This window comes from Micromys minutus, assembly GCF_963924665.1.
Source record: "Micromys minutus genome assembly, chromosome: 11".
In the NCBI taxonomy this organism is placed as follows: Eukaryota; Metazoa; Chordata; class Mammalia; order Rodentia; family Muridae; genus Micromys; species Micromys minutus.
Window position 1 is genome coordinate 24592435 of NC_137980.1, and position 12475 is coordinate 24604909.

A 12475-nucleotide genomic window follows, 5' to 3' on the forward strand; every position below is an offset into this window, starting at 1 on the left:
GAGGGAAAGTTGTCCTTAAATGTGCCCCTACTTGCCCATTGCTTGCTTGGAGAAATCCTGTTAACAGTTTTGTGTAACGCTTCTCTCTGCTGAGCCCTCAGTCATCACAACTGGAATCAGTCCACTTCTCCATGCATGCTTCTCAGCGTTTTTCTTGTTGATAGATTGTGTTTATTTTGTAACTGAGCCCCTCTTGCACTAGGATAAGGGAAAGGGTACTTCATTCCCTGTGTCTCTTTGCATGCTTGGCAGTGGCTAGGAGGAGCTCCATAAACGCTTACTGAATAAATGACAGGGAGTGAGAAGCAAATGCTTTTCACTTGAGACAGAACTGCAAAGGTATTGTACAGCCAAGGCTGGGATGGGTCGCAAGCAAGAGCTAAGAGGCAGCTGGGTTTGAGTCAAGAGTTCATCAGCGTATGCGGCTTGACGCCTGGAACTTGCTTGTCTGTTTCTGCGGCTGTTTCTGTAGAACTGACAAAAATCCCAGGGTCATGAATGCACCTTTTTGCGGGGGTTGTTATGTGTGTGTTGGGGCTGTTGTTTGGTTGTGGGTATTACTTGATGGCTGCTGCTGTCGGCTATGAGGTTCTACTGTAACTCAGGCTGGCCTCCAACTCAGGTTCCTCCTGCCTCCGCACTCCATGTTCTGGAATTGCTGGCATGCACCCAGATCAAATAGATTCCATCAAGTGGAACCTGTGTGTGCTGAACCTCTGCATTGTAATAATTCTCAGGGTGTGTGATATCTTACGTACATTGTTTGCTACAGAAGCTTAAGGAAGCAAGTTCTTAGCTTTAACCTGCTGTACCTGACCAGACATTTCCAGTTCCTCTTATTTCCAACCTGAGTTGTCTAGATGTCATAGCATGTGGCAGGAGACACTGCTCTGTGACCTGTGTTCATATGCACAGCTGAGACATCAGTCTGAACATTCCATCTGAATGGGCGTGAAGACAGAGAGTGCGATTGTGTTCCTAAAGGCAGCTGCTCTGATCAGAGCACATGTCCTAGTTGGCTGTGCCAATTTGACACAGCCTGACATCATCTGGGAGGGGAAAACTTGAAGAAGTTATGGCTCAAATAGGCCTGCGGGCATTTGTGGAGAGGTGTCTTATTATTAGATGTGGGGAGGGCCCAGTCCACTGTGGGTGGCCCCATGACTAGGCAGGTGGTCTTTGATGTACAAGAAAGCAAGCTAAGTGTCAGTGAGAACTAGGCAGAAAGTTGTGTTCCTTCCTCGTGGTTTCTGCTCTCAACTTCCTGCTTGAGTTTTGGTCCTATAAGAAGAAACATTGCTGATCACAAAACAAGAACTTCTTGGGGGGACTGAGGGACTCACACAACCCTATCTTCAGTAATAAATATGACAGGTATCAGCTGAGTGCCTACTATGTGACAACCACCCTACTAAGCACTCCACAGATGTTTTATGTGATTTCTCAGATCATGTCAGTGAGGAAAGTAGCACTGGTTTCTAGTCAGAAAACGGAGGCCAAGGATAGAAATTCAAAATTTTAACTACAGTCTCTCCAACTTTAGCATTTCAATTTCCCATTTGGAATGCTGTCTTGTCCCCCCTTCAAACCCCGACACACATATAATACTTTTAGAGTAGTGGGGGAAAGCCACATGGAGTAAGAAAACAGCCATATTTGAGGTGGTAGAAAAAAGAGCATGCCCCAGGGCCTGTGTCCTGCTTCATTTCTGCATAAAGCATTAGCATGGCTCCTGTTACCTTGTAAATGCTGCTTTTGTTTCCTCAGAAGAAGGGAAGAGATGAGAGCCATACATGTGTGAACACACACACACACATAAACCAATAAACAAATAAATAAGTAAATAATTTAGGATGAGAATCTTGCAGAGCTAAAGCTACTCTAAGAAGGTTTTGGGGACGGCCTCAGCATAGGGTGCTGGTTTGGGGAAGGCCTCTGCACTAGGAAGAGGGCGTATGGATGAATATGGACACACGGAAGAAAGCCACAAGGTGTGCTGACAGGTGCCGGTAGCTGCTCACAGAGGCTCCACTACACTCCTCACGACCCTCCTAGATATACTTGAGAATACGCAGCTCAGTTATCAGGCAGATGACTGCCTATGTGTGAAGTGGTAACAGAGACACAGGCTCCCAACGCCACGCCTACGTTTGGGGGTGGGAGGGTGCAGAGTAGGGCTGTCCTCTGTTCAGTTCTCCTTCCTCACCAGGCTTGCACTGGTTCTTACGCTGCAGTAGCTCTGGCACAGTCGGTCTGTGTTGAGGCCTCGATTCTGCGTTTCCAAAGACAAAGTGATGCTATTCGCCCGAGGACCACGCTTTCAGGAATCTACCAGTGAGTATGAGAGGTATTAGCTATCCAGCAAAAATAACCTGACTGGTGTGTTTTCTTTTATTGTTTGAAGATGCTGAGATGCTAGAGATTGAGCCTAGGCCCTGTGGCATGCTAAGTACCGTGTTCCACCGAGAAGACACACTCCCAGCCTGCGTGCTTTTGTTTATTGGCTATATTTTTTTCAACCTTGCATTCATTTTATCTTTAAAAAATATTCAATTTGGGCTGGAGCGGTGGCTCAGTGGTTAAGAGCACTGACTGCTCTTGCCAAGGTCCTGAGTTCAATTCCCAGCAACCACATGGTGGCTCGCAACCATCTGTAATGGGATCCGATGTCCTCTTCTGGTGTGTCTGAAGACAAGTACTGTGTACTTATATATAATAAATAAATCTTTAAAAATATTTCATTTAATATTTATACACACATTTGTTTTTTTATCAACTCTGCTTCCAATTCTCTTTCCCATATCCCTTACCACTTTTCCCCCAACTTCATGCTCCCCTTCACCCTCCCCCCCAACAATACATTTGGTGCTACCTGTGTGCGCATGGGTAGGACCCACTTTTCAGGGCTCACATGGTGAAGAAAACTGACTCCCTCCCCCAGCAGTATCAGTGTGACTAGTGCTGGTGACTAGGAGGGAGGAAAATTCCCAGCACCTCATCCCCATGCCCCATAGTTCTGTTTTCAAAGCAGGCTTCCCTTATGTGTCCACACTGACCCAGAACTCAGAGCAACCCTCCTGACTCAGCATCCTGAGTGCTGAGGTTTATACAAAGGTAGCACCTGGCTAAAATAAATAAATTCAATTAAACTAAAATAACAATTAGTCACAGACTGGAAGGCACATCATTAATTTGGTGTGCCTCTGTGGCTTGGAAAAATTGCACTGAACTTAACCCTCTTTAGCTCTCACTCACCTTTCCCACCAAACTTCTCTTTGGGTTGGGTGGGTGCACACAGTCCACTTCTTCTTGACATCAGTAAACACAGATGACAGACAGCTGGGGACTAAGAAACTGGGGTGGGGGTGGGGATTAAGAAGCTCAGCCACAGGGGCTATAGCCAGGTTAGAGCTGCCAAGGGAGCTGAAATGGGGGAGGGGGAGATCGGGGGGGGGGGGGAGGAGGGGCGCAGACCAGAAGGGATATGCCCCAACAGAGGTCTCCTGAAAGAGACATCCGGTTTTTAGAATGAGAAAGAAATGCCTCTATTTGACAAAAACTCACAAGACATCAACCTCAGCAGCTTCACAGAAACCAGACCTAGCCTGCCCTCCAGCCTTAGGCAGTATCCCAACACGCCCAGCTGCGGATGAGAGGGATTCCCCAGGAGTGTGACTTTTGGTCTTCCTTGCTCAACCTATGAGCTGCTGCAGTGTTCCAACTTACTCCCTCCTCCCTGGCATCCCCAGAGCTGCCCCATACAGAAGTGAAAGGTGAAAATAAGAAGCCAAGTACCCAGGGTGTGTGCAGGGAACAGAGTTTCTGCCTGCTTCAGAGCAGGGTCGAGTGGAAGGCAAGCATGGGGGTTCTGAGAGAGCGGAAGGGCAGGGAGAGGGCTGCCTCGCTGCAAGACACAAAACCGGGAACAACCCTATCTTTGCTTCATTGACAAAGGAGAATGAGGGACTGGAGCCAGGCCGGCTTGAACTGACTGTAGAAAAGCCATTTTGTGATCCACAGCCCTCGGGCATGCAATGGAAACACTGGCAAAGCAGCTGGGCCAGCATGCTCTCTGGGAAGCGAGAAAATGAGCTGAGAGATGTGGTTGTGGACGGGTTGCCCAGAGCCTCAGGGTCTTCCAGGATGTGGTAGGAATAAGAGACCCCTCCAGCCCTTGTGGTTCCAGTGTTCTGGGAATACTTGTCAAGCACGCCTGCACCTAGCTCTCTGGCAGTGGAGGTAGTATGGGCTTCAACAACTTCCTGGACTGGGTCTGACCAGGTTAGCCCTTATGTGATACCCTAGAAGTTTTCCAGAAGATATCAAGGGCCTCCATGACATTGCTCTCCACCAGTGAGGGGCACAAAGCCCAAGTCAGCTGGTAGACAAGGAACAGAGTTTCTGCCTGCTTCAGAGCAGGGTCAAGTGAAAGGTACAACTGGGGCTTATTAGATGCACCCACTGCTTAGCAGCCAATCTTGGCTCTGGTTGCCCACCCAATCCCTTTAATTGATAGAGAATATTGAAGATCTGCCTCCTCAGATGCTATAAGAACCTCAGAGATAAGGTACCATTGTCCTCTTGGCTGATGATAGATTTCTCATCAGCGTTGCTAGGTGCCTTTCTTCTATCCAAGTAACCAGGGGAAGGCCTCGCTGACTACCTACCACCAACCTGCTCTGCTCATATTCTAAATTAGGTAGCTGTGTAAAGATGGAATGACCTCTGGGGTCCAGGAAGGATGAGGCGGGTGCTGGCATATGAGTAGGACAGGAACAAGCAGAGGGAAATGGGAAGGCATCCTAGCAGGCAACGATCGGGAGTACAGTCAAAGACGGAGATGAGCATGGTGGGTTGAGTGAGGGCTGAGGGTGATCAGCCTGTTTGGAGGTCTCCAGGTGCTCTACAGAAGCAATTAGGGTGTGAGGAGAGGCTGGTGGCATGATACCACAGCGCTTGGGAGGCATTGCCTTTCAGGATCTTGAGGCTTTTCATGGAAAGGTACTAACAAAAGCAGCTACTCCTCTGTGGTTCTAAAAACTGGATGCAGGGTAAATCTGGGCTCTGTCTGAAAGGGTTTCGAGGCAAATCACACCATACAACAGACCTCATGCAAGAGATTTATTGGTGGGAGGGAGACACTCAAAATGGCTGCCTCTGAGCGGGGATGGAAACAGAGACAGGTCGTGATGGCGGGCTTTATAGGGACTGTGGAACATGTGCTTAGCAAAAATATGCCAAGAGACACGTTTGTGTGTTGACCATTGGTGATGGTGGGGCCGACGGCGCAGAGTCAATGAAGGCTAGCTGGGAAGATCTTGAGGAACCTCTTTCTAGAACGTGGTCACAGGACTTTGGATGTATGCCCAACCATACCCTTGCAAGAAATATGAGAGTTTTGGAAAACAAGACAAAAACAACAGCATGAGAGTTTCAGTTCTTTTAGGAAGAACACAGCTGATGCCGAGCCATTCATTCCTTAGTGAAGCAGAAAAAAGCTTCCTCCACTGGAAGACGACAGGATTCTCCTGGAAATCAAAGCATCCAGGGTCTACTGAAAGGCAAGAATGTTCGTCCACACCACCTCTCTGCTCCTCTCTGTACAGAGATTCTACCGGTACAGTGTGCAAGAGACTTATTGACAAAGGGAAAATTGAAAGAGAAGTAAAATTTTATTGTCTTATCTGCACAAAAATCTAAGGAATCTACAAAAACCTACCAGAACCTGTAAGCAAGCTTAGCAAGGTCACAGGAAACTCACTTAACAAGCAATGGCTGCTGGACCTGGTAGCCCACGCCTTCAGTCTCAGCACTAGGAACAAAGAGGCAGGAGAATTTCTGTGAGCTCAAGGCCAGCCTGAGCTACATAGCAAGTCCCAGGACATTCGGAGCTCCATAATAGAGAAACCCTGCCTTAACAAAATAAAACAACGTGAAAAAGTGAAACCAAGAAATTTCGTTCATAGTAGCAGTAAAGGAATGAGATAGAGCTGATATTTATTTAGCCTGAGTGTAGGTATATCATATGCTTGTAGTGCCTGTGGAGGTGAGAAGAGAATATCTGTTAGGAGAAGGATGAAGAGAGTGGGGGGGGCATATGGCCCATGGAGGTGCAGCGAGGCCTAGGGGCAAGGGAGATGCCTCTGGGGGGCCCATATTGGGAATCCCTTCCCCCTGAGGGACCAGCCACACAATGGTATAGTACAGAATAGAGTTTATTCAGGTCATGGGAGAGTTAAGAGGGTAGTAGAGGCAGAGAGAGAGAGAGAGAGTAGAGGATGGCCATGAGCACATGGAGGGAGGGGGGAAGGAGGGAAGGGAAGTGGAAGAAGGGGTAGGGGTGGGAGAGCAAGGCTGCAAGAGAGTAAGAGCAAGAGAGGCAAGAGAGAGAGGAGGGGGCAAGCAGCCCCTTTTATAGTGTCAGGTCACTGGGGTGGAGCATACCTGGTATTGCCAGGTAACTGAGGAGTGGGGTATACAGAATCCCAACAGTATCAGATGTCCTAAAACTGGACTTACAGATGGTTGTGGGCCAATAAACAGATGCTAGGAACTAAACCCAGGTTTTCTGCAAGAGCAACAAGCACTGCTAAGCCATCTCTCCACCCACCACCAAGGTTTATCAAAAAGAAGTGTAAAAACTAGACACCAAAACTTCAAAACATTGCTGAGAAATTGAAAAAGGTCTGAACAAACAAACGAACCACTGAGCTGCATACAGATTACAGCATGCAAAAGTGTTAGGGTAGCAATTGTTGCCAAACCTAGCAGAGCAGACATATAATTCCAGTCTGAGTCAAGAAGACTGTAAGATCAAGTCCAGGCAGAGACCCTGTCTTAAGAAACAAACAAACAAGACAGAAGACCGAAGCTAGAGCTCAGTGGTCAAGCATGTGCCTGGTTCTAAGTTCAGTCTAAATCTTCATCTGTCGCTTTAGTTTGTACCAGAAGGCATTCGTTTGCTTTGTTTGTTTGTTTGTTTGTTTGTTTTGACAAGCTGGTTCTTTATGTGGCAATACAAAGAACTTAACAGAAACAGTTATGATCAGAAGTTCGGAAAATCTGTAATCACAGCAATCAGGACGGTGTGATGCTGACCTAATAATACCAAAGTAGATCAATGAAATAGAGCCGACTTCAGACCTTGACATTCAGGATGTTAACTTGACTGCAGCCGTACATCAAACTCATGTCCTTTTCAGTAAAGGATGCTAGGGTAACCGGATGCCGATTACACAAACAAAGAACTTTTTCCATCTCATATGGACCCAGTGGAAAATTTCAAAATTAATCTAGAAGACAGAAGAATGTCTTTGTAGACATAGATTAGGCAAAGATTTCTTAACCATAAGACCCAAACCATGCTCTCTTAATGAAAAATAGTGATAGATTCAACATCATCAAAATTAAAAGCTTTGCTTTTTAGAAAGAGAACACAGAAAAAAAGAAAAGATAAGCCATAGACAAAAAAATGTATTTGTATCTAATAAGAGACTTATAGCCAGAATACATAAAGAATTCTAACATGAAAAATAATATTGTCAGGAAAATGGGTGTAACTGGAGATTATTGTATAAATGAGAAAACAAGACCCAGATAAACAAATACTAAATGTTTATGTATACGTATATACACACATATATACATATATATGCCCATATGTGTTTATATATGTATGTTTATATATGCATATGTGTGCACATGTGTATGTTTACATGTATATGTATGTATATGTGTTAAGCATGTATATAAGGAAAAGTCTAACAATTCAATAAAATACATTGATTTTTAAAATGAGCAGGATTTGAAGAGATACCTCAGCAGAGCAGACCTATGACCAGGAAAGATGATCAGCATCATTATTTACCAAGGAAATACAAATTAATGCCTCTACTCTCCACCGCTAGAATACCAACAGCCAAAGACTGACCTTTCCAAGTTTGGGCAAGAATTTGAAAAAATTGGAAACATAAAAAATGGTATATTTAATCTAGGTAATAGCTTGGAATTTTTTTTAAAATATTAAATATATTTACCATATGACCCAGAAATTCCATTTCTAAGTGTGTAGGGTATGAAGATATATAATTACAGAGATTTGCATGCAGAAGTTCATAGCCATTGGAAGGAGAAGGAGGGAAAACTGTGATCGGAGATGAGAAAAGAATAAAAAAATAATAAAATAAAAATATAAAATATTCATAGCCACACAGTATAATAGTCCATATTGTAAATGATTTAAATCTCTACCAACCTCTACCTACACAAATAAAATGTAGAATAGACAGACAATGAACTACTGAGAGACCTGATCTTTTGGGTTCAGACTCCATCTTAGAGAACCTGACCTATGGTTGACCTTGTGCCTAGCACCAGTTTCTAGGTTACCTCCCAACAAGCCCTGTGTCTAGCACCAGTTTCAAGGTTATTACACCTCCAGGTAAGAAGCCTGCCCCTGACACTTCCTAAAATCACCAACCAGGAGGAAAACAGAAGTCAAGTTCATGGTTTGGCTCCCAGCTCCAGCCAGTTAAAGGCTGAAATGGCCCCCCAGTCAGACACCTGCCAGGTTAGATACCCCCTTCTTGCCTCTACAAATGCTTGCCTGAAACTACGCTTAGTGCTTCACCCTCCTGTTCTACTGCATTAGAGACTTTACTGCCTTGAACTTGAATAAAGAGACCCTAATGTCACTGCATTGGAATCTGCTCCTGGTGGTCTTTTTTTTGGGGGGGGTCACTTCTGTTCAGCCATAGAGGTGCAACATGAGTGAACTTCATGTCCCATGTTTGATCTTATTGATTCGCCATCTCTGAACATGCAGAAGTAAAAAGAAATGCCCAGGAGAGGAAGAGCAGCAGCAGAGACTGACGTAAGGGTGAGGAAGCTCTGGGGTTGCGAGTGGTCCAAACTTGGATATTGCTATTGTGCTGGCTGCACCACTGTATACATTTACTTAAAGGTCAACTATGCAGCCTTATAATGGGTGGACGTGATACATAAATTATACTCCAGTAAAGGTATTAAAACATAGAGCAGAAAAATTCTAGAGGCGTTTGGGGGACAATGGTTTATACGCGTCTGTGCCTGCTCATAGGAGAGAAAGCACCCACGGGAGCTCCGTGTGAACCTGAGTGTACTGGAAAACATAGCTTTTCTGAATCTGAGGATGGCTCTACCACATGCTAAACATACAAATTTCAGATGAGTTTTGTAACTTCTCAAGTCCGTTTTGGGCTTTGTGTAACCCTATAGTAATAAGCTTGGATGGAGTGCTAACCCCAGACGGACACCTCAGAAGGCACTTGCTGGGGGGAAAGATCTGAACTGATAACTTCTACAAAAAAACTCAAGGTATTGTCCTTAACAGACCCATGGGCTCTCTGGGTGTATTGTCGCAGAATTTCAAGACACGGGTTCACCTGACTTAAGCAGCCTTATCCCTGAGGGACACCGTCACTGCTGTCCACAGACCCAAACCATGGTGTCTGATACTGGTCCTGTCAGGATGGCATCATGAGTGTAGTGTACCATAGTTACCCTCTCCGGGCTCTGAAGATAGACCCCCTCCACAGTGGGGCGGTTAAGAGAAGTCAGAAGTGTCCCATGGAAGGTGTTAATGGCACGGAACACAGGGTCGGGGCTAGGGACCAGCACGGGAGGGACTTAATCTAGCTGAGCGCTGTGTCTATGAGCTGGGATCTATGAACAGTAATGGAAAATTTCACGGCCCCAAAGTGGCATTTGGAGCTGAGCTGGAAAATTATGAACACAGGATGTTACTGAAAATGGTGCCTGGCTGGGCAAAGCTGCTACCTGAGGCCTTGGCAGGTTTCACCCCCTGCCAGTCACAGGAGGATGTTGGGTCATCAGGAAATAGGGATTTGAAGTAATCCCACAGGAAGGTGTGAACAACAGAAGTAACTGGGGGGCCCAGCAGGCATTCAAAGATGGCATTGTGGTAGATTCTTCCATCTGCCCCCCACTCCAGTAACACATCCTGGGGTGGGGGGTGGGGGGAGTGATTTGGGGAGGGCAACTCACTCCCGGCTCAGGATACTGGCAGCCAGCCTCCCACATAACTGCTTTAGTGGATACTTGGTATTTATTTTGGATTCCCCGGTATACACTTTTACTTTTTTCTTGTAACCTCGCTTGAATTGTTTTGGGAGGAATTTCCTCTTCCCCCTTATAAACACAGTCTTAGTCAATACAGGCGTGCTGCCCTCCTCTGGCCAGTTAAATTCTCTTTTGAAACTCCAAATAAGGATGAGTCAAGGGTCAAACTGGAGAAAAACTTGCTGAAGCCCTGACTCCAAGGCCTTCACCCAACCCATTTTCTAACTCTGGAGCCCCAACTTTCCTCCAGACTCTTAGCTGTTCTTCTCCCCTGTGACCTCCTGACCCTAATCTATTAGGCTGTTTAGCTAAAGAGGGCTGAACTGAGATCTATTCTATTACAAAGAACAGACATGGAACAGAGATAGTACATTTGCTTGGTGCCATTTTCATGGACATGCAAGGGGAAGGACCCTCCTTTTAGCTGCCCACTTTTGAGTGTCAGGTTCCTGAACTTTCTGACTATGTGAATGAATACAGGTGAGTTGCTAAATCCTTTGAGTGTCAATTTCCCCTGTAAAATAGAAATATGATTATTTTTCAGTGCTGTAAAGATTATGTGTATTTATGCCTCAGGTATGTGTCACTGGCCCAGTAGTAGCCTGGAAACCTGTGAAGAGCCAAAGGAGAGACGTTGACAAGATGGACCTATTCTTCATGGGTCATGTGTCCTCAGCATTGAGGAGAGGCATTGGAAACATGCTTCTAAGTTTGGTAGTGTTAATAGAGATGCTTCAGGCACTGCCAAAGTTGGGATTCTGTAAACCCCACCCCTCAGTTACCTTGCAGTAGCCAGGTATGCTCTGCCTCAGTGACCTGACACTATAAAAGGGGCTGCTTGCCCCCTCCTCTCTCTCTTACCTCTCAAGCTCTCTTTCAGCCTTGCTCCAACCCTTACCCCTCCTCTTCCCTTCCCCCCCTCCCTCCACGTGCTCATGGCCGGCCTCTACTTCTCTATTCCTCTCTCTCTCTCTCTCTCTCTCTCTCCCTCCCTCCCTCCCTCTCTCTCCCTCTCCCTCTCTCCCTCTCCCTCTCCCTCCCTCTCTCTCTCTCTCTCTCTCTTTCTCTCTGTCTCTCTCTGCCTCTACCACCCTCTTAACTCTTTCATGACCTGAATAAACTCTATTCTGTACTATACTGTTGTGTAGCTGGTCCCTCAGGGGGAAGGGATTCTCAACATGGACCCACAGAGGCATCTCCCTTGCCCCCAGGCCTCGCTGCACCTCCATGGGCCATATGTCCCTCACTCTCTTCATCCTTCCCCTAACATTGGTGCCGAAACCTGGGACATCATCTTTTTACAACATTGGTCCCCATGACTTTTCCTTTCAGTGGTGCTACGCCATCTTTTCCTTTCAGCCAGAGTTAACAAGAGGTCCCTCAAGGAATTCAAGAGGGGGATCCGGTGTCCTTTTCCTCCTCCTTCTGGATGTGCCTTTCTCATCAGCCACCCTGCATGTTGCAGGCATGCTTTCTTTGTCGTCAACCTCTCATGCCCACATGTTCTGAACCCGTGAATTAGGACATGCCACAAAGTTCTGGTTTCATTCTGCCTGTTGTCCAAACCCGCTCTTTCTCACAGATGGGTCAGCTGGTGTGGACGGTGGTCTTTAACGTGAGCTTAAGGAGAGGCCACGGATCACAGGACTGGGAAAGGCATAAGGAGGCGCCAATATCTTTAGAATCGACTGCATCTCAAGCTAATGGGGTCAAAACAGATTCTTTCCTAGACTTGGCATTGATAAAGCTGTAGTTAGGATCCAACCAGACTGCTGCTTGAGCCAGCAGTCTCCCCTCTGGGGTACTGACTAGCACTCCGCTGACTGCATTGCCTATGAGTCTGTCTGTGCCAGGACTTCTCATCTGGGGAAATGGGTTTCCATCAAAGGGAGTGTTGAAGGCTATACATCTTTCTCCTCAACTCCTCCCCTGCCTCCAACAGAGCAGGGAGCCTGGTTGAAGATGTGTGCTGTGAATCACCCCCCTTTGTCAGAGAGCTATAGAAAAGAACAGCCAACTCACCGACTTGGCCACATAGGCCTAAACTCTCCACAGATTCCCTACCATGTCATAGTTTTCTACCAAATGCACTCATGTGCCCATAAGCCCTCCATCTTAGACCTTTCACAAAGAAGGATAGGTGCCACCTCAATCTACCAGGCCAACAGTTTCCAACCTGTGAGTCTCAACCCTTTTGGCGGTCGAATGACCCTTTCACAGGGTTCACACAGCAGATATCTAGCATATCATATATTTACATTATGGTTCATAACAATCGCAAAATTAGTAGCAACAAAAATCATTTCATGGCTGGGGTCACCACATGAGGAGCTGTGTAAAAGGGTCACAGTGTTGG

General features: G+C 46.2%; 1 protein-coding gene across 1 annotated transcript in view; it reads left to right on the forward strand.

The window, feature by feature from the left end:
* The window catches only part of TGFBR3 (transforming growth factor beta receptor 3), a gene marked incomplete at its 3' end in the record, with an annotated part of 149268 nt that extends 137396 nt beyond the window's left edge, over positions 1-11872 (forward strand). Inside the window, exon 11 of the mRNA XM_080925516.1 lies at positions 11702-11872. Within this exon, the coding sequence (XP_080781642.1) occupies positions 11702-11872 (171 nt within the window). The remainder of the gene's footprint in view (positions 1-11701) is intronic.
* Between the last annotated feature and the right edge of the window lie 603 nt (positions 11873-12475).